The sequence below is a fragment of the Trichoplusia ni genome, chromosome 5 (assembly GCF_003590095.1).
Source record: "Trichoplusia ni isolate ovarian cell line Hi5 chromosome 5, tn1, whole genome shotgun sequence".
In the NCBI taxonomy this organism is placed as follows: domain Eukaryota; kingdom Metazoa; phylum Arthropoda; class Insecta; order Lepidoptera; family Noctuidae; genus Trichoplusia; species Trichoplusia ni.
The window spans coordinates 4,179,320-4,197,781 of record NC_039482.1 but is presented as its reverse complement, the minus strand read 5'-3'; the positions used below and the strand labels follow the sequence as shown (position 1 = coordinate 4,197,781).

The window sequence follows — 18,462 nt, the reverse complement described above, 5'->3', positions numbered from 1 at the left end:
TCATTCTTCCAATATCTTTCCTAAAATCGAGTATTTTCTTCCTTAAACGTCTCTGCCAGGCAGGCTCTCTTCTTTGATTAGGGTTAGGAGAGTCATCTCCTTCCCGTATTCTAGTGCCATTACATGAAGCTGCAGTGTACGCAGCACAATAAACAATATTATGGAAAGTCTCGAAACTTTGCTCTTCTTTAAAGTGTTGTGGGAGTATTTCTGTATCTATAAATTGAACAATTTTGGCTAGTTTTCTAGAGGTTTTTTGCTTCGGTATATAAGGTCGCATAGTTGGACTCGTATCTTTAAACTTATCTAAAGAGATTTTAAACTTTTCTCTTATTTCATCTGATTCTAATTGGTTAAATTCTATATTTTCATGTGATGGTGCAGGTATCTGGGACTCTAAAATTTGTGTAGTTATGGGTGATACAGTTTCTCGCATGTTTCCTGTGCCGGTTGGGCAAATAGTTGGCAAGGTATTTGCATCATTTACTGGTACCATATTAAGACTATTGGCTACTTGTTCGCGAATTTCACTTAGTCTTTGTTCGCTTATCATTTTATTATTCAGAACTACTCGTAATTGGTCCGAAATACGTTGTTCGCTGACTTCTGAAAGTTCAGGGTGTTCTGCAATTACTGCTTGGTGGAGTGGTTGTCTGTATGCGGATCTGCTTTCTCCTAGTTTAGTTATTTCGTAGTAGTTTCTAACAATTGACTCATTATACTCTGTGGTCCACTTTCTTCTCTGCCCTTGTTGGCCTGTGATACGTTGTGGTGTCTGTGCTATCGAGATCGACTGTGTCTGTTGTAGAACTATCGCAACTTCATCTTTGATGCGGTCTAAGACATCTTGAGCCAGTAATTTGTTTCTAACAATCGCCCTGCATTGATCTCCTAATCTCTGTCTTGATGCTTCCATTTGTGGGTATTTCCCTGAAAATTCCTGATAAAGATAATCTAAATATAATTTACTTGTATTTAATTTTGTAGCGATGAGGTACGTGCGCCAGATAAACTTGTTCATTTCTTCAGTCCATCTTTTACGCGCGCGGTTTGTACCTGAGGCGGGTGCGGATATAGTGGCGTTAGCCTCCTGCACAACATCCCCAAGTAATGGTGATACGGTACTCGACCGTGATGAAACCTGATAGAATTGTGGAGATGAGCTCGGAGACTCAAATAAGCTAAACGGTGAGGGTGTTATCGAATTTCTGTCCATATCGCTTTGCATTTCGGTTTCCATGTTCGTTGCCATAGTCGTTTGACGGGTAGAGATCGCCTCCCGGGGATTCTTCGCACCCCTGGGTCGAGCTACAGGCTGGCTTCCGTCATCGCCAGTGCTGCTGCTAGACCCGCCGGGAACTTGGGGCCGTTTTGTTGAACTTCTTGTCTGCACCATAATTATTATTTCTTGAGGGGTTTTCTTCTGTTTCTTGAAGGTTTGGGACCGTTTGTTGGAAAGAGTAATGCCAAGGTGTTATTGGCTGATTGTATCTCCTGCTTACCTGGGGCAGCAGGGTGTGATCAAGATGTTAGAGATCATTTAATAGTTCACGTCTTTCCTCAAGCCCCCCCACCACGTCAAGGTGGCCCCATGGGGGGGTTATTATTATTATTATTATCAGAAATTTATTTTTTACATAATTTTGTTTTCCTCTTCTCAAATTAGGTATCTTGATAAACTTCGGTGAGCTATAACTAATTATGTCATGAACGTGATAACATTACTGACACTTGTTTAGTAAATAACTGTGCGGTAATAGAACCGGTGTTTTATAAATATAGAATTTTCACTATTTAAAGAAATAACTTCATCGGTTTGGTATTTATTTGGATTCCGATGCAGTATGGATTTTTCGTTACGTAAATAAATTCGAACTCTTTCATTGGACTGTTTGGTATTGGTCACTGACCATTGTGATCGATAAGCCACCGGGTTTGATTCCTGGTGCAAGTATAAAATATGAATCCAAAAAAGTTTGTTCTCAGCCTAGGTACTTTTCTTGATTTGAACGTCTCTAAACATTTGTTTTTATGCATATCATGAAAATCCTGCGACAGACGAATTAAGTTCATTACTTTATGGTTCATTTAAAAAGGAATAAATAATATCTCTCTGTTTACTTAATATAGCTGCATTTTTCATATATGCACAAGCCAGGCCGCAATAGTTGTATCTAGACAGGCAATCACTTACCTAAGCGGATAGTGCGAGGTTAGTGAATGCAGACTGAGGAAAAGGCACTACACAGCCAATGTAAAATGTAATGCTCTTTACACGAAGGTCGTCTTGTACTTCCTTTATAAGGGGAATGTCTAATATCCTTTTTAAATAAACACCAAGTGTGGAATAAAATGATTGTACTTTTTTGGTTGTTGTTTCTGTTGGTGTTAGTTTTCGTTTACTTCCGTAAAGTCTGGGATTAATTTCATTATATTTTTTTTGCTGCTTTTTTTTGGGAATAAAAGCACTTTTTAGTTACCAATTAACCACTGTTATATGATATTTTAAGCCATCATCATTCCCCTGCCCTTATCCCAATCATTTTATTTGGGGTCGCCGCAACATGTCATCTTCTTCCATACCTTCCTATCGGCCGTCATCTCACAAGAAACACTCTTTACAGCCATATCGTCTTTCACACAATGATATTTTAAGATATTTTAAGCCATCACTTAGTTAACTATTGCATAATGATTGTTAGTTCAGTGCAATCAGCTGTCGCAGCTTAATTTCAATTTTCTTTTACAATTACTTGCTTGATTGTCATTTGTTAGGCGTCATATAGCCCTATTAGCTAATTGTTGTAAATGATCGGTGCTTGTTCTTTCAAATATACATCGTTTATTGAGCTTACGTCAAATGTTAACACATTTTAGTGTTCAAACGAGTAGGTGTGGTATAAACTGGAATGCGTGAATTCAAATTGTGTGTCAAATGACCATAAGACTCACTGATGAGAGCTCTGTAGCGATTTAATTATATAAGTTTTTTTTGGAGGTGAGGTTGTGTTTCATACCACTAGCATCACTTGAAAGTATTGTAAGTGTTTCTTGTACAGCTATTTTAATGAAGGTAGGGAGGAATTGATATCATTGATGTTTTACCGCTTGTTTAGTACGGCGGTTGGGCTGTTAAAGACACTTTCTTTCGCTTCAATTTTTTTCAATGGCCCTTAACCACTTCGGCTCAAGGCATCGTTCTCGATATCCTCCCGGTCTTTCCAGATACGCGTAGCGACTTAAAAAATTGCAAACTTTATTTTGGTTGTTTAGCTGTAGGATCTTACTGAGGCTAGCAAAAAACAATCACTCAATCAAAATTAACTAGCCATTTTAGCAGCAATCAATTCATTCTTGTCCAGTATTATTGCTGTTTACTGCTTCCCTTCAAATAGAGCGATTGACTCCAAGAAATTCATCAATAAATTCTAATTATTCTCTATTTACGAAACGGTCCTTAAATCCTTCATATCTGTCAGATATTTCTACAATCTACATTCAGACAGGCAGGTAAACTGCAGTTTCCCAATAAAACGACTCGTTCGCGTAGCTACCAGGATGCCGGTGGGCGTCACAGCCGCGACTAATTTCGCCTCCACTTGAATCGAACACAATTTTTCAATTAGCACCGTCTTTGGACCACAATTGCTCGACTAACCTAATTAATTGTCTGGGAATTGAAAAGACGATTTTTAAATGATTCTGTGGTTGACTTTAATTGGCGCTTTTCTTTTAAGATAAGATTCGAACAATTAGGATGACAAATGGTCGTGATGAAACTGTTGTTATGCCCAATGTTACGTTATTGTTATTAATTGTGTAGGTTGGATAGGCAGTTCATTTGATTCTTGTAAAATGACCAGTTGAAAAGATTTGCGGCTAAAAGCTGACCAAACCGTGTCTTCTATTACAGGTAGTACCCCTAGAAGATGCTTGTTTGATTTTAAAACGTCACGTATTAATGCAGTAGGCCAGTTATTTGTCTTTTTATGTATGTAATTCTACTGTACGCGTACATATTATTGATCTCTTCCTAAACGGCTCGACTGATTCAAATGTGTTTGGTTTGGATGATTTTGATTCACAAATCAGCCTGCCAGAAAGAAGTTTGCTGGATCAGCAAGACGATTCAATGTCATCACTAATCTAAGTTATCAAAAACCTGGGATATACAGCTTCTGAACTATGGAAACCTTGTGTTCCATCAAAAGAGAATACACATATTTTTTTACTTAACAAGCTATAAGTAGTTACGATAAGAACAAGTGTGTATAGTATATTATACTTTAGATGTTACGCACTATATAAGAACCAGTAAATTCAAATTTAAAGGTGATCTTCAACCGAATAAAGTATGAATACCTACGAGACTTGATACTTTTTGAGGATATTTGTTTCGTTCTTTTGACCTGACGAGCGACCGCATAATCGGTATCGTATTACAAGTTTGTAGAACTTTTTGTTTAAAGTCATAGATGACACGTTTTTGTCTTTGTTACTTAGATTTTTTATTAGTTCTGAAAAGCGTTTTTAGGTTTCCATTGCGGAAAGGTAAAAATGGAACGCTATAACTGAGCTCCACTGGTTGTTCGCTTGTCTGAAGGTGGGAGTTAAAATTTTGCCAATTACCATGCGAATGGTCAAAAATTATTATGAGTTAGCAATCAGTCTAGTAATTATTAAATGATGTAACGGTTTACTCACGCGTATTTATCGGGGTATCCCGACTAGTTTCGGACCCAACCGGAGTCCTTAATCATGAGCAGACGCGGCGGGATCCCTACCCCGATAAATACGCGTGAGTAAACCGTTACATCATTTAATAATGAATCAGTCTCACGATAGTTATTATAAAAATACAGTCTAGTAATTTTGATGAAATTTTGTTTAACTTTAGCTCCAAATAGGAAATCCACTACTTTTATAAAACTTTTCAACAGATAGCTTACCTTCTTAAGTACCTAAATAAATGTCGTATATCAATACTAAAACGTGATTCAGTAACTTAAATATAACCAAAGAGGTTTTAATATTTGTTTGAAACTCGTAAAACTTGGGCTATTTTAGAGATGTCATGATTGTTTAAATATTTCTTGTACATCTTGTAACTGCCGTATTGATTGTGTGAGCTAATGTTCGCTACTTTTGTTAAGTAAACTCCGTTACATGTACGTGGTAGCGAACTGGTATTTACTTCATATTTACGTGTACTTTTGTTTACTTTTTAAGTGTTAAATTCTTTTATTATTATTTTTCACGGTCTTAACTTTTTTAGCGTATTCAGTTTGAGTATTTTTACGTAGCTAGGGACTTATTTCGTTCAAAGAAAAACTTGCAGTTATTTGAGAAAATCGCGATAGTTAAGGGGTATTTTCTTTCAAATTATAACGCCACCACCAGTTGCCAGTACCTCATCAGTAAAATCAAAATCTTGAATTTTGGCTTCTTTGAAAAGGTTATTTATCGAAACCATTGTCCTCAGCACTCGCGCTTGAGTCCTACTCGTACTTAAGTGGCTTTGTAATCTACTTTACAGAACGCGATTGCATAATCAAATAGACATGTTTTTATGTTTTATTTTTTCGCTTATTGTAGTTTTATTCAGTAGCTTATAGTAAATACATGAGTCATTACTTGCCACCTGTTTTCGTATTGACACAAATGACAAATACAACCGGAGTCAGAATGATAATGTAGCTGTGGCGTGTGGAAAATGTGTCTTGTTTGTGATAATTAGACATGGTTCGAGCTGTTTTGTATTGAACATACGAAATGTATAGCGAATGCAGAGGACGGTATAGTAAAAAAAAAGGTAGAATACTGTAAGATCAATGTTTTAAAGATTTGATTGTTTGTTTGTTTGACACGAATAGGCTTCGAAACTACTGGACCGATTTGAAAAATTCTTTCACTGTTGAGAAGCTACATTATCCCCGCTGAACTTAGGCTATAATTTTTTTTTTAATATTAGGGTTCCGTAAGAAAATTGCAATAAAGTAACCAAAGGTGTAAAATCGGAAACCTATTTCTGCGTGCGCTGCTAATACTATAGACAATAGAACAAAATGATGTGCTACGGTTTGTTTGCCACACGGACGAAGTCGCGGGCAACTGCTAGTCACTTACACTTTAAATTCTAAGTCAGACTTCATCAATTCGTAAAGGTGTCAATGACTGTACAGATACCGGAATGGTATAGGTCGCCACGACAAGACTATTGTGTGTGACGTGTCACGGGTTTGATCCCCGCGTAGGACAAGCATTTGTGTGATCCACGAATGCTTGGCCTGAGTCTGTGTGTCTTTGTGCAAGTGACGTGAATGTTTGTAAAACTCCCGCGAGACAAGAATTGAATGTAATGAAAGAAAAGAAAATATCATCTTTTTAAGTACCTAACATTGCTACAAATATGTCATTGATTAAAAACAAGCTATTATTCCTTGGTAAATATTGACCTTACTATATGAATTAATACTAAAGTCATAGTATTATTTAAATCAACAAAAAAAAAAAAAAAATATGCCTTCAGTAAGACTCTACCCGTATCTTTCCTATGCAGTAGGTGAAAGCGAGACGGCGATATGCGATTGTTTAGCTCCGTCTCGCTTCCACTAAAGCAATAGTTTCATTTTAAGACACGTTAGTACTGGCTCTAATATTTTCACATAATTATTTTCTTTGTTCTACGTCATGCTGTAATAATTACAATCGTTACAAAATGATGAATCTTTTTTAAATTATAAACATTTTACGTTTGCGAAACAAGTTGATGTAATTGTCTTATTAGTGAGAAGTTTTGGAAGAACAATACGGTAATAAAGTACCGTAGTTTTAGTTCAGTATAAGTTATTAATTGTTGGTTGTATAGGGATCGTAATGATTCTGGCTTTAAATCATAAATTTGCTCTTGGCCTTGATAGATAGACAGCTGATTATTTATCTAGCCTACTTGTGTCCCACTACTAGGCAAGGACCTATTCCAAAACCTTCCACAATTTTCTATCCTGGGCCACTTAAAACCAGCCCACTTAAATGATACTTACTTGACGTCATTATTATTCGTCGTCGAACTTTTTTTATGTTGCCAAAACATAAAAGAATCGATATAATTTCGTACTCATTTTATTTGATTTTATCTATCGTAATAATTTTCCACACTGCCGTAATATTTGACAACCGGTTTCATTGCTCTATTTTCAAAATAGTGTCATAAAACCGGCCAGTTTTATTTCATGCAAACCTTTTTTATTGAGACCTTCACGTTCTTTTTGCATCACTACAAACCAGTATAACTTATTTGGGATTTCAAAGAACGAACAATGCTTTGAAATCCGGGCCCTATCATCGTTGCGACCTTAGTTGTGTGTCGGGTCTCAGTGACGGCGGACGGATCGCTGCAGTCGAATTTGTGCGAATTAAATTTCGAGATATATTATGTAAATGTGAATGATTGGAAAATGTGATGTGAAATATTTGTTTTGTGTGAGTGTAGTGATTATATTTTAGAAGAATATTTTCGTTGAATTTATTTTTAATATTACTGATTTCAATGTTTGCCTTTAAGTCAATATTGTAGTTTTTTAAGAGTCTTATATTCAATCAGTGATTGATTCCAAAATAGAGAGAGAAACAAAGTTCACCTTTAATAAATTACCTTTCCATGAATTCAAAATAAATACAATACAATCTCTACGTTCCATTGTTTAGTCTGTGACTTTGTTCAGATAAACCCGAGTTATTAGATATGAAGATAGGATATCTGTTAAATACGATAATATCTGTTATATTTATCTGTTATAAGCGTCCATTCACGTGTTACGATTTAACGTTTGTGGTTTTGTAGTAAATATTGGCGGTTGGCCAGAGTCACTGTGGAGTGTGATTGTTCTTTCGAATTAGGTTCCACGTGTTGGTCTTAATATATGCATGAACTCATAAAATTGATCCTCAACTGTATATTTAACTCTAACCAGTAAAAAGACTTTTTTTCGGTCAAATAGTAAAAAAAAACGTATTGCTTATACATCAAATCAAAAAGTCGCATCAAAACATACCTAAAACATTAAATAAAAAAATACAAAACCACCTTTTAAAATTTCGCAAACCATTGACCCATATAACTGAGCAATTATCCCCATTCAATCCCGCTGTAAGTGTTACCCCAACCTTACAATTGTTCACCGTTTCCCACGGCCGAGCCGGTCAGTTTGTCCGAATGACGAAGCCCGCCTGACCTTGGATTTTTGTCTGCACTCGGGATGTATCTCCAAATAGTGTTCGAGGGTACCCACGTATTGTTGGAACCTGTTCTCTTGTCTAGGTAGCGTGCGAAATTATGCAAGAACGTGATCATTTATTTTTGTTATGGACTTATAAAACGTTTCTTCCGTCCTCCGTTGTCCATCTTTTTTTTCTCCTGTGCTCTCCTGACACTCGACACATTATCGCTTTCGATTTAATTCTCTTTTATTCCATGTCATAAAAATGCAGTCTATCTATCTTTTCTTCGGCCTCTAACCCCATCGATTCACATGCAAACTCATAACTGCCTTGTCATGAACTCATAATTAAAAAGGGTCAACCACCACGTCCTGAAAATAATATTATTATGGTTGTGGAAAGCAGCATCTCTTCATCACCCGAAATAATATTATTTTTTGACTTGTCGGTAGCTCTTCTCTACACTTCAGGCGCAGTCGATACAAAAAGATATGTTAATGAAACCTTCATTTTGCAAGAGTTTACGATATAATCTGATATATAGATGTATAAATTATAAAATTGTTTGAATAACTAGATATTATTTTATACTAGTGGTTTCTTAGGTTTACGCGAATGTTAGACATTGAAATGAAACTACTTTTACGGATTTTATCGGGCAGTCTGCCCGTGACCATGATACCTGCAAAGGTTTCGAAACGTCGGGAACTAAAATCTAAAATTAAACCGCGATAAAATCCGTAAAAGTAGTTTCATTTCAATTATTTTATACTGTTCGTACAACTAGGTATTATTTTAATGCTACGTACAACGAAACAGGTCGTAGGCGCGGTAATGAGTATTGAAGCATTGAAGCTGTACTTAATTATAGTAGTACACGGAATTCAATTATATCTGTATTTTATAGCAAAATATTTTAGATTTTATTTGATTTAGTTTTTGATGAAGTTTCACTTAGCATTTAGTGTTAGTTTCATGTCAATCAGTTAGCAAATAAAAATGACAATTTAGGGCCGATTTTTCAATCATCAGTTAACTTTTATCTGAGCAATAAATATGGCCGTTTGACATATTTTCTATACAAAAGCTGTCAAAACGTCAAACATATTCATCGAATAAAAGTTATCTGGCGATTGAAAAATCGGCCCTTAGAGTACTACTACCCAAAATCACTTTTCCACTCGAAAGCAGTCACTCGCATAGCTAGTTTGATACACAAACACTTTACTTAACAAAATCACACCAAAATTAATAATCCTACCACGTGCGTGAGAGCAAAGCAATTGATACGGGTGGTACATACTTAGAACTACATATTTCTATAATCGGCCATATTTATTCTACACGCCGACTTGTTAGCAACTAATGGAGTGTAACAAAAAAATCTAGATTAAATTTGCTGTTCTACTGTGTATTATTAAGCTTGGCCGTGAAATTATATTGTTTGATTTTGTTGCAAGACTTCTTGCTACTTTTGTTTGTGATGTAATGTGTAATGTCTATTTTATTCTCAATTATTTGAGTGTTAAAGTAGGTCATTAATTAGCCTTAAGCTAATGCGAGTAAGATTATAACGTTCTCTTTTATTTGATGTATGAATACTTAATCGACGACAACAAAAACGTTTAAAGCTGTCAATAACCGTTAAAATCTATAATTTGAAGTGAGGCTTCAAAGTTCAATTTTGAATTAATATAAAAACCAATAGGTTTCACTCTTCCCAAGTATTTGTCTTAAACAATTTATTATTATGTAACGACTGCATTCTCCTCACAGTGTAGTTACTCTTCCATATAAATATAGATATTATCATACTATCATATATTCTAACACTCCTAGATGACACCCGACAATGACAAATGACGTCACTTCACTTCAAAAGGCCGAATCCTTCGCCAGTGTTCGGAAGTAATTAGCATCCTAGCTCGAAATGCCTCCAGACATCAAACACGCTTAAATTCCACTAATTGTGTATGTATATTGTATGTATGTATGTATGTATAGAAGTGGAGTCTCTCTCTTGTACAACAAAAACAGTTCCGTTATACATTTTGTATATAAACGCGTTGCAGTAGGTATACAAATTTTAAGTTTAACCCCACTCAACCCAAAAAAAGAAACAATTAAAAAGAAACAAAAAGTTAAACCTTCCCACAGCCTTTTGAATGGCTCGACCAATTTTTGTCAAACGGATCTAAGAAAGGATCACTCATAATACGAGATTGCACGTAAAACGAACTAAATTAAAAATCGGTCAATCCGTTCGGGAGCTATGAGGCTCAGACAGACATGTTTCTTGCATTGTCTCAATACTTAAAACATGTTTTCAATTTAATAAGCTTGATGAGAAAGCATTTTAAATCAAGTTCTAGGAATGTCAATATATACGAAGATATTCCACGAAATTGACTCGTTGAATATTAAATGAATGTATAAGATATTAAATAACTCTAAAACCTGTAGTTTTATATAATATCGTTATTATTTAACGGCCGTGACATTGATCGGTACGAATTAATCTTTACAAAGAACATTTTATAAAACTAGTTTCTGTTTACGTCTTCGCTTTTAAATAGGACTTTATTTTAGACCAAGTTTTAGCGTTTAATTCGATGATTAATTATATTATTAATGGCATAGCACATAATTCATTAACTGATTGTGTCAGTTTACTAAATATAAATATTCGCTGCTTAAATATAATGAGTCAATTTTCCTTCGTGGTAGACGATTTATTCTTAGTTTTTTTTTATGGAATACAGACACAACAAAAATTAAGTCTAAAAAATGTCGTTAAGTTTCAAACGGAGCGCAGACAAACATGACTTCGAAGGAGGTCGTTCAACGAAACTTATTTAATACCTACTTCTTCATCGTCACTTATTACTTTTTCACTCAAGGCTGGCCAAATTACCTAAATCCTCGTTCTCATGGTAAATAGTATCATTAAAACCTCCTAAAGAACGTGTGACTCATTATTCTTGTGTGGCAACACAGACCTCGTGAAACAAATGTAAATCATCCGTTCCCTTTGTTCCGCAGGCCGTTTCCAGTCTTATTTACACAAATGTGTATGAAGCTTCTTGTGAAAAACCCAAAACGAGTGAATCACACTTAACAACAACATATCCGAACTGTTTATAATAAAAAGTAACCAAACATTCCAAATAATAAAAAAAAACTAACGTTTAATTTAGTGTTGCCATATTAACATTAACAAGCTTTTTTAATACTCGATAAGGCAGACATTTAAGTGAGTAATAACGAAAAAAAAAATCGTGTCAAGAGCAATAAGTGTGTGTCAAGGGGTTTCTGCAACTTTCCTTTTGTAGAACAAGCGAACTGGATGACATCGATCGTGATAAAATAGTGGTGAATCGTTTAAATACGACCTCTGTTACCTTAAACGGGCTTATTGTGGACGGATTTTGGCGGATCCTTTCATAATAACTCGCAACAGACAGAGCTCTGACCGCAATTAAAATAATGAAACAAGTGCTCACATAACCAATCTCACTAATAGTGCATCTGTGAAGTTTGACAAACTATGCTAAGTGTGTGTGCGTGAAAATGTCTACGCAAGCTTACTACAAGGAGCGATTGGGTTTCGACCCCCAAGAGGTGATGCAAGATGGCGTCAACGGCGCCGCTTACTACGACGGCCCTCATCAACCGAAACGGCACAGGGGCGACCGCGGCGAGCACTCCGAGACCCACGACCAGGTTTACGAGGAGAACTTGACCAAATTCAAAGGTACAACTTGTTGGGGCTTCTTTATACAGCAGTCAGGTTCGTGGTGGTGGGTTATAGAGAATGCGCGTGTCAGTGTTGTGTAGAACAATAACATAGATGTGATTCTGCAGCGGTTGCAGCTACATAATATCTGAATAACGCTGAAACGATACTTGGAGTAGTCCTTGAGCTTGATTCATAATTTTCTTCTGCAATAACATTTAAAATCAAAAGTGATTCTTTCAAATAGAACTTTTTAATGTTTAGAACTTTTCCAGTTTTCTTTAATGATTCTGTACCTACTCAGCTCCAAAATGTCATTCCTATAGAGAAAAAGTGGAAAGAGTTCCGTAATTCGGAATCTTTCCCGTACTTCGGTATTCTCGTATTTTCATCCTGATTTGTACACAATTTGATTTGAGATTATATTGCATAGAGAACTTCAGTGTAAAATGCAATACAGAGAATTGACACTTCGTCACTCATTTCATAAATGATATTTCTGTTATACTTAATGGATTTCTCTACAAATAAATCAGGACGACACCTTTTATTTTCTGCATCAGAAAAATCCATTGCAATGATATTTTCTCCAGCGAATATTTCATAATTTACATGTTCCTTAACTTCAGGATCCTGTAAAGTTAAAAAGGGACTATCATTCAGAAATCTAGCCTCAAGGTCTACTCCAAGTGTCCCATCCAAGTCATTACGATGTTTACTAGAGTTTGGACAGTTTGTTTTTAAACATCATTGTGTTGATGTGTCGTTGTTTTAACATTCCTTGCGTATTATGTAGTAACCTCTCACCATCCGTCCGTTTACTTTCCGGGGGTCAAATGACACTGAATGAGCAATGGGAATTTGTTTTTGTTTAATTATTTTGCCGTTGTTGATAAAAGGATGTACTTTCATCCTGTTTTAATTTTGCATTCATTTTTATTATAGGTTGTTCAAATTTCATTTTAGGTTACTTTTTATGATAATATTTGACTTATTAATATATTTCTTCTTTAAAGTATTTGATTCAACTGATTGAGCTTCGAAAAATGGAACTGTAATTTTCATTTGGGTGTAGTTTTGGAAATGATCCGACTGCACAGACGAATAATATTGCAACAAATGTCTTGTTATTACATTCATTGGGTTTCTTGCCTGTTTCGACAAAAAATACCGGAAAATTACGGCTCAATTGCAAAATATTTGCTTAAAATTATGAGTTCAATAAAATTCATCCAATTTAAATTGAACAATATTCTCTCGTTCCTTATCGTTCATAACTTATTAATCACATGCTTGAAACAAGATCATAAAAATCCAGTTTTCTAATTTAAGTCATAAAATATCATTTCATTTAACTTTATTTGTTGTCTTGCCTGCTAATTTAAATGTTAATAAGTTAACGACGTTTTAGATTTATCGATTTCTTTAAAAATAACTGGTTTTTGTTACTAATCGTATTAAGTGTTGTTTTGGTGTGTTTACTTTTAAATCCGGATTAATGTCGTTTTAAGGTGATCTAATTTTAATGTGGACTTGAAGGTTGTCCTTTTAAAGGTTAAGTTAAAGACCTTACTTAGGTTAGGTGATGGTTCTATTTATGATTAAACTTAATTAATGTATATCTTCTTTAAGTGATGCTACTTGGTTATGCAAGTCTAGCTTAGACTTGACTTACTTACTTGACTTAAAGTCCTATGTCCCCTAGATGGGGCAGAGGGCGTCCACAGAGGTTCTCCATCTCGATCTGTCTTGAGCTTCATGCTTCATCTCGCTCCACGTCATACCGATGCTCAGCTTAGACGCTAGTGATAATATTTCTTTTTACTCTTGTTTAATAATTCTTCAGAGTCCTGTTAACTCCTGTTCACCGGCCTCGACGCTAACCAGATCGATTAATATTGAGATACGTCAATCGATATTGTTTTTTCGATTATCGATATCGATGAATATCTTAATTAGGTACTTACTTTCAAAAAATGCATATCAAATTCTAGTCCTAAAAATATTATTTTCAAAAAACATGTATATTACGCACAAAGCTTCTAACAGGAACCCAATCAATTAACGATTCGTATTGTAATCCCAAAAATTGTCGAAAAATAGTTCTTATTCAAAAATCTCAATCCAAGTTTTACGATAGTATTCAGTAGACCGTTACACTTTATTATTCACTCAATATAAATAATTTGTTATATAATTATTAACGTTCACTTTTAACTGGATCTTTCGCTAATTATAATTTTATGATTGTACATATTCACGTTTTGTTCACTCCAGTTTTCTTTCTATTATCATGCCGACTGAATTACATACATCTACATATTGTTTACTAGGTACCTACATGACACAATCTTATTTTTGGAAAAAATTCCAACAAGACTAGTTACAGATAGGTTTAGGCCGGAATGATTGAATATCATATTTTTTGTGGTCGCCACATATTTTTTTGGACTTATAATCACAGTATGATTCATTTGAACATGAAGAACATTTAATACGTAATACTGCACAAGAAATTGTCGGAGCCTTGCATTCGGCACCTACACGAATTTCGTAAATCGCTGACTCATTGCGCATAATATTTGAAAGTCGGTTTTATAGTCGAATTGTTGTATTTTGACTGTATTTTAAAACTGCATTGAGATTTAAAATATATTAAATTTTTTGCATGTACGTTACTAATTTTGATAGATGACAAAATTAAATTAATTTGTAAGTACGAAACATCACTTTTACATGTTTTTTCTTTGAGAATGCTGGGGTTGACATTTTATAATCGCTATAGAGACAGTCAAGAAAACCTTCATTTCTGCAATTTCAGATCATTTTTAAGTGTTATCAGAACATTTCGTCTAGAAAGTTGTTACATTAACATGGCATCCAGACACCACTAAAATGCTTGTCCAATGCTGGGATCGAACTCGTGCCATGTCGCGCACTGTCGGTTTATGTTTAGAACTGGGCTATACATGCAGTCAAAATAAGGGGTATACTATAAAATATAGTTTTTACTACTGTTAAAGTTTTATAAAACGCTATACATGAATCCGAAGCACTGAAACATTAGTATGGCCTGTTTCTCATTGCTCATTACAGGTACCAGGTAGTGGATGCAATGCATAGGTGCAATATTATCGACATAATTATCAGCTTGCTGTACAGATAATGTTAGTCACAATTAAATTTGTTATCGCTATCTTATCTCTGTATACAATGATAAGGCCTGCAGTGTGAGCCGGTTCATTACCACTTGGTGTAGGAGCGGAAAATTGTGAGGTCCTATATTTGTTGTAGTGTAAAGCATAGGAAATAGGTTTCTCCTGATAAGGCGTAAGGAAAATTTAATACTTTGCTTATGCTCTGGGATATTGTTGTGATAGATTATTTTGATAATATTATTAACAGCCGATCTCAAGCCTCCATTCTCTTATTCCTCTAGAGTTTAATTGTATGTGGTATTCAATTCCGTGACCCGTAACTTTCTGTGTTACTTCTGCTAGTAATCCTCGACTCAAGCTTCTTTCGTCTTTACTTGAGCATTCGTATAATATGTCTATCATTTCGCAACTCCGTTTGTAAATATTTATTTGTACCATGTTTTTGTATCTTATCAATAAAATAAGTACCAGCATTAGTTCTCGATGGCTGTGCACTGATTGCTGACTGGTCACCGCTGACGCCAAACCCACTTTGCGCGAAATGTCGCGAGTCTCATCCCCGCGTAGTACAAAAATTTGTGGGATCCACGAATGCTTATGCTGAGATTGAACTTGTGTATGCTATTGGAATGTTTGTAAACCCCTCGCGACACAAGGAGAATCTTTACTGGGATATTATTATTTTTTATAAAACTATATCTAAACCAACACCATATACTAAATCAGATATTATAAGGTTATCATGCAATCAAGTACATATTGTATACATATTTTAATAATAAAATACATTCCAACGACTACCTTCGCTGTTATGGTAAGGAGATCATATCAGATATGGAATCTGACGGTATTACCCTAGTTAAGTAATGTTTGTTTCACCTTGGCTTGTAAGCTGGGAACTGTAGCTGGATTTTATCAACGGCGTGCTCCAAACATCAAGTTTTATGGTGTGTTACTTAAAGTTTCGAAATTTAGCGGTATGTACTCTTACAGAAATAATGGGCATAGGTGGTACAAAGTTGGAATATCATTCAGTAGTTTTGATAATAAATTTAATATAATATATATAAAAATAAAGGTTTTCAAAGATTGGGGCATATTCTTTGGAGAGCATCCTGAAAAGTCGACCACACAGTTCTCTTCCATGACTGGATAACCTGTACATCATGATATTAACTGCTATGTGCTATATTAGTTGAGCAAAAATCTTAAAGTTCGCTTCAGAGATTTAACATCGCAATGGGACAGTCCCAACCATTAAAAATAAACATCCATTAAAGAAATGCATAAAACGCACCACAAGTATGATTGACGCTGCCCATTTTGAATTAAAAACCGACCTTTAAATCGGCTTCAAAGCCAACTTGATTGTATTGACCCGAAGACATTGGAACGAATCGGTTAATTAGTGCAATCAACATGCCAATTGGTACAGCGCTTTTAAAATGGCGCCTTCCACAGGAACTGTTACTCTGGATCATAATATTGAGTAACGGTGATAGTTGATTTAATCAACCGTGTTTTTTATATTTGCTTGTACTTGTACTAAACTGACTGTTATATTTTTTTCTGAGCTTTTGCTTAAAGGCCTACGTTAATACGTGAGTCCGATGGAGAAACGAATATCATCGACATTTACCTGTGATGTGTAACTGCTATGAGCTTAAAACGTCCCTCTAGACGTTGGGTGATACGCTAAAAACCCTTGTGAAAAAACTACTTGAATTATTGAATGATTCGTGGAAATATTAATGAAACACAAACACACTGTTTTATACTGAACCTGCTATTAAAAGCAAAAAGGTAATAAAAGGTCATACACAGAAACCTTAGAACAGCAAACGTCGCGTGCCGTAAGCTGATTGTCAGACTTACTCCAGAAGTACTATTAGTTGTTTATCTACGGACTAAACATAGCAAAACCTGATAAGCACTGGAAACATTTCTTCATAACTTAAGTGAAACAATAAACATTAATAACGACGTGAATTAAGTCGAGATTAGCAACTGGGTCAATGTAGTGCACGATTTGCATTCCTCAAGGCGATGGAGAGTTTTCGATGTCTAGTCATTGTGTGTATGTGTGCCCGCCCACTTGGTTGGTGTCAGGACTACCCACTGCGTTTGCGTAAAGTGGTGTAGGTTTCTGTGCGCCTGGTATCTTGGAGTCAGGTTTGCTTGTAGTTTAAAAGAAAAATGGCCACAAGTGCCATTATTATTGGCAAAGTGGACTCAGGTTAATTTAGTCCAAATTCTTTGTAACAATTTTTTTATGTTGTATGAGTTTTCTTCTTAAGAAAACTATACAATATTTTTATTTATTCTTGAAAATAAAATAATGTCGACAATGTTACCTAGTTAAAAATTTCATAGTAGTCAATCACTAAAACTGTGACCAAAAAGTGGCCAAAATATTTTTGGTGATCTTGATGTATTTAAAATGGGAAAATCAACCATTTCTTTTTCTACCTCTGAAAAATCATTTTTGGAAGAAATGAAGTTTTTATTCCCGGAAAAACTTTTATTTACATCATCGGGCACAGTCCAGCCTTTATTCAAACATGCACTCGTCTTGCATTTACATACTAAGAAAACATTTATTACCCCACATTTCCACTGCAATTTCTAGTAACAGAACAACGGAACTAAAATATTCAAGCGACAGTCGTTAAATAAATCTGTGTTACGTTCGTCCACGACATGACTAATAGCCGAGTTGAAGTTTATCCGATTCTGCATACTTTGTAAGGGCTTCTGTGCAACATACATACAGTGTTGTATCATGTATATTATGTGGTGATACATGCGACAGTCGACGAACAAGCTTGATTGGAATGTAAGATGTGGAGACAAATGAAATGTGGATTGATTCATTGTTGAGGGATAGTATAGTGTTTTGGTAAAAGGACTTGGCTGGTTAAGATGTGTAGGGATTATTGTCAACAAACTTCCAAAAAAATAAGTAACCGATTTATCTATGTTTCTTTCTCGTTTATATGTTTGTTACTAGAATAATTTGGATTGAGCGAATCGATTTTAATGACTCTGTTTTTCTTTTGATGTAGCTTTCATTTGGGTCCTTGAAAATTTCATGTAGTTTCCCTCCGTAGTTTTTATTTGAAGTCGGTTGTGTGTTTTATTTGTTAAAATAGTACATGGAAGTATTTTTCGAGAAATACTTTTTTCAAATTACTATAGTACCAATATGGCTTAGCCTAGCCACGACAGCAACTCACTTAAATAAATCCACATTTCTTATATTATACGGTGGATAGTGGACTGTATGTCTGTCTTACTAATACGCGCTAATGAACTGCAGTAACACTGCTGACCTTGGCACTAAAACAA

The 18,462-nt window shown here is 35.1% G+C and overlaps 1 protein-coding gene across 4 annotated transcripts in view; it reads left to right on the top strand.

Moving 5' to 3' along the window:
- LOC113494126 (microtubule-actin cross-linking factor 1) overlaps window positions 1-18,462 on the top strand; it is a 213,712-nt gene that overhangs the window by 17,977 nt on the left and 177,273 nt on the right. For 3 of the 4 annotated variants that reach the window (XM_026872309.1, XM_026872291.1, XM_026872310.1), the window contains exon 2: window positions 11,263-12,010. In XM_026872309.1, the coding sequence (XP_026728110.1) occupies window positions 11,791-12,010 (220 nt within the window). In that variant the 5' untranslated portion in view covers window positions 11,263-11,790. The remainder of the gene's footprint in view (window positions 1-11,262; window positions 12,011-18,462) is intronic. The other variant, XM_026872294.1, reaches the window with a different exon arrangement.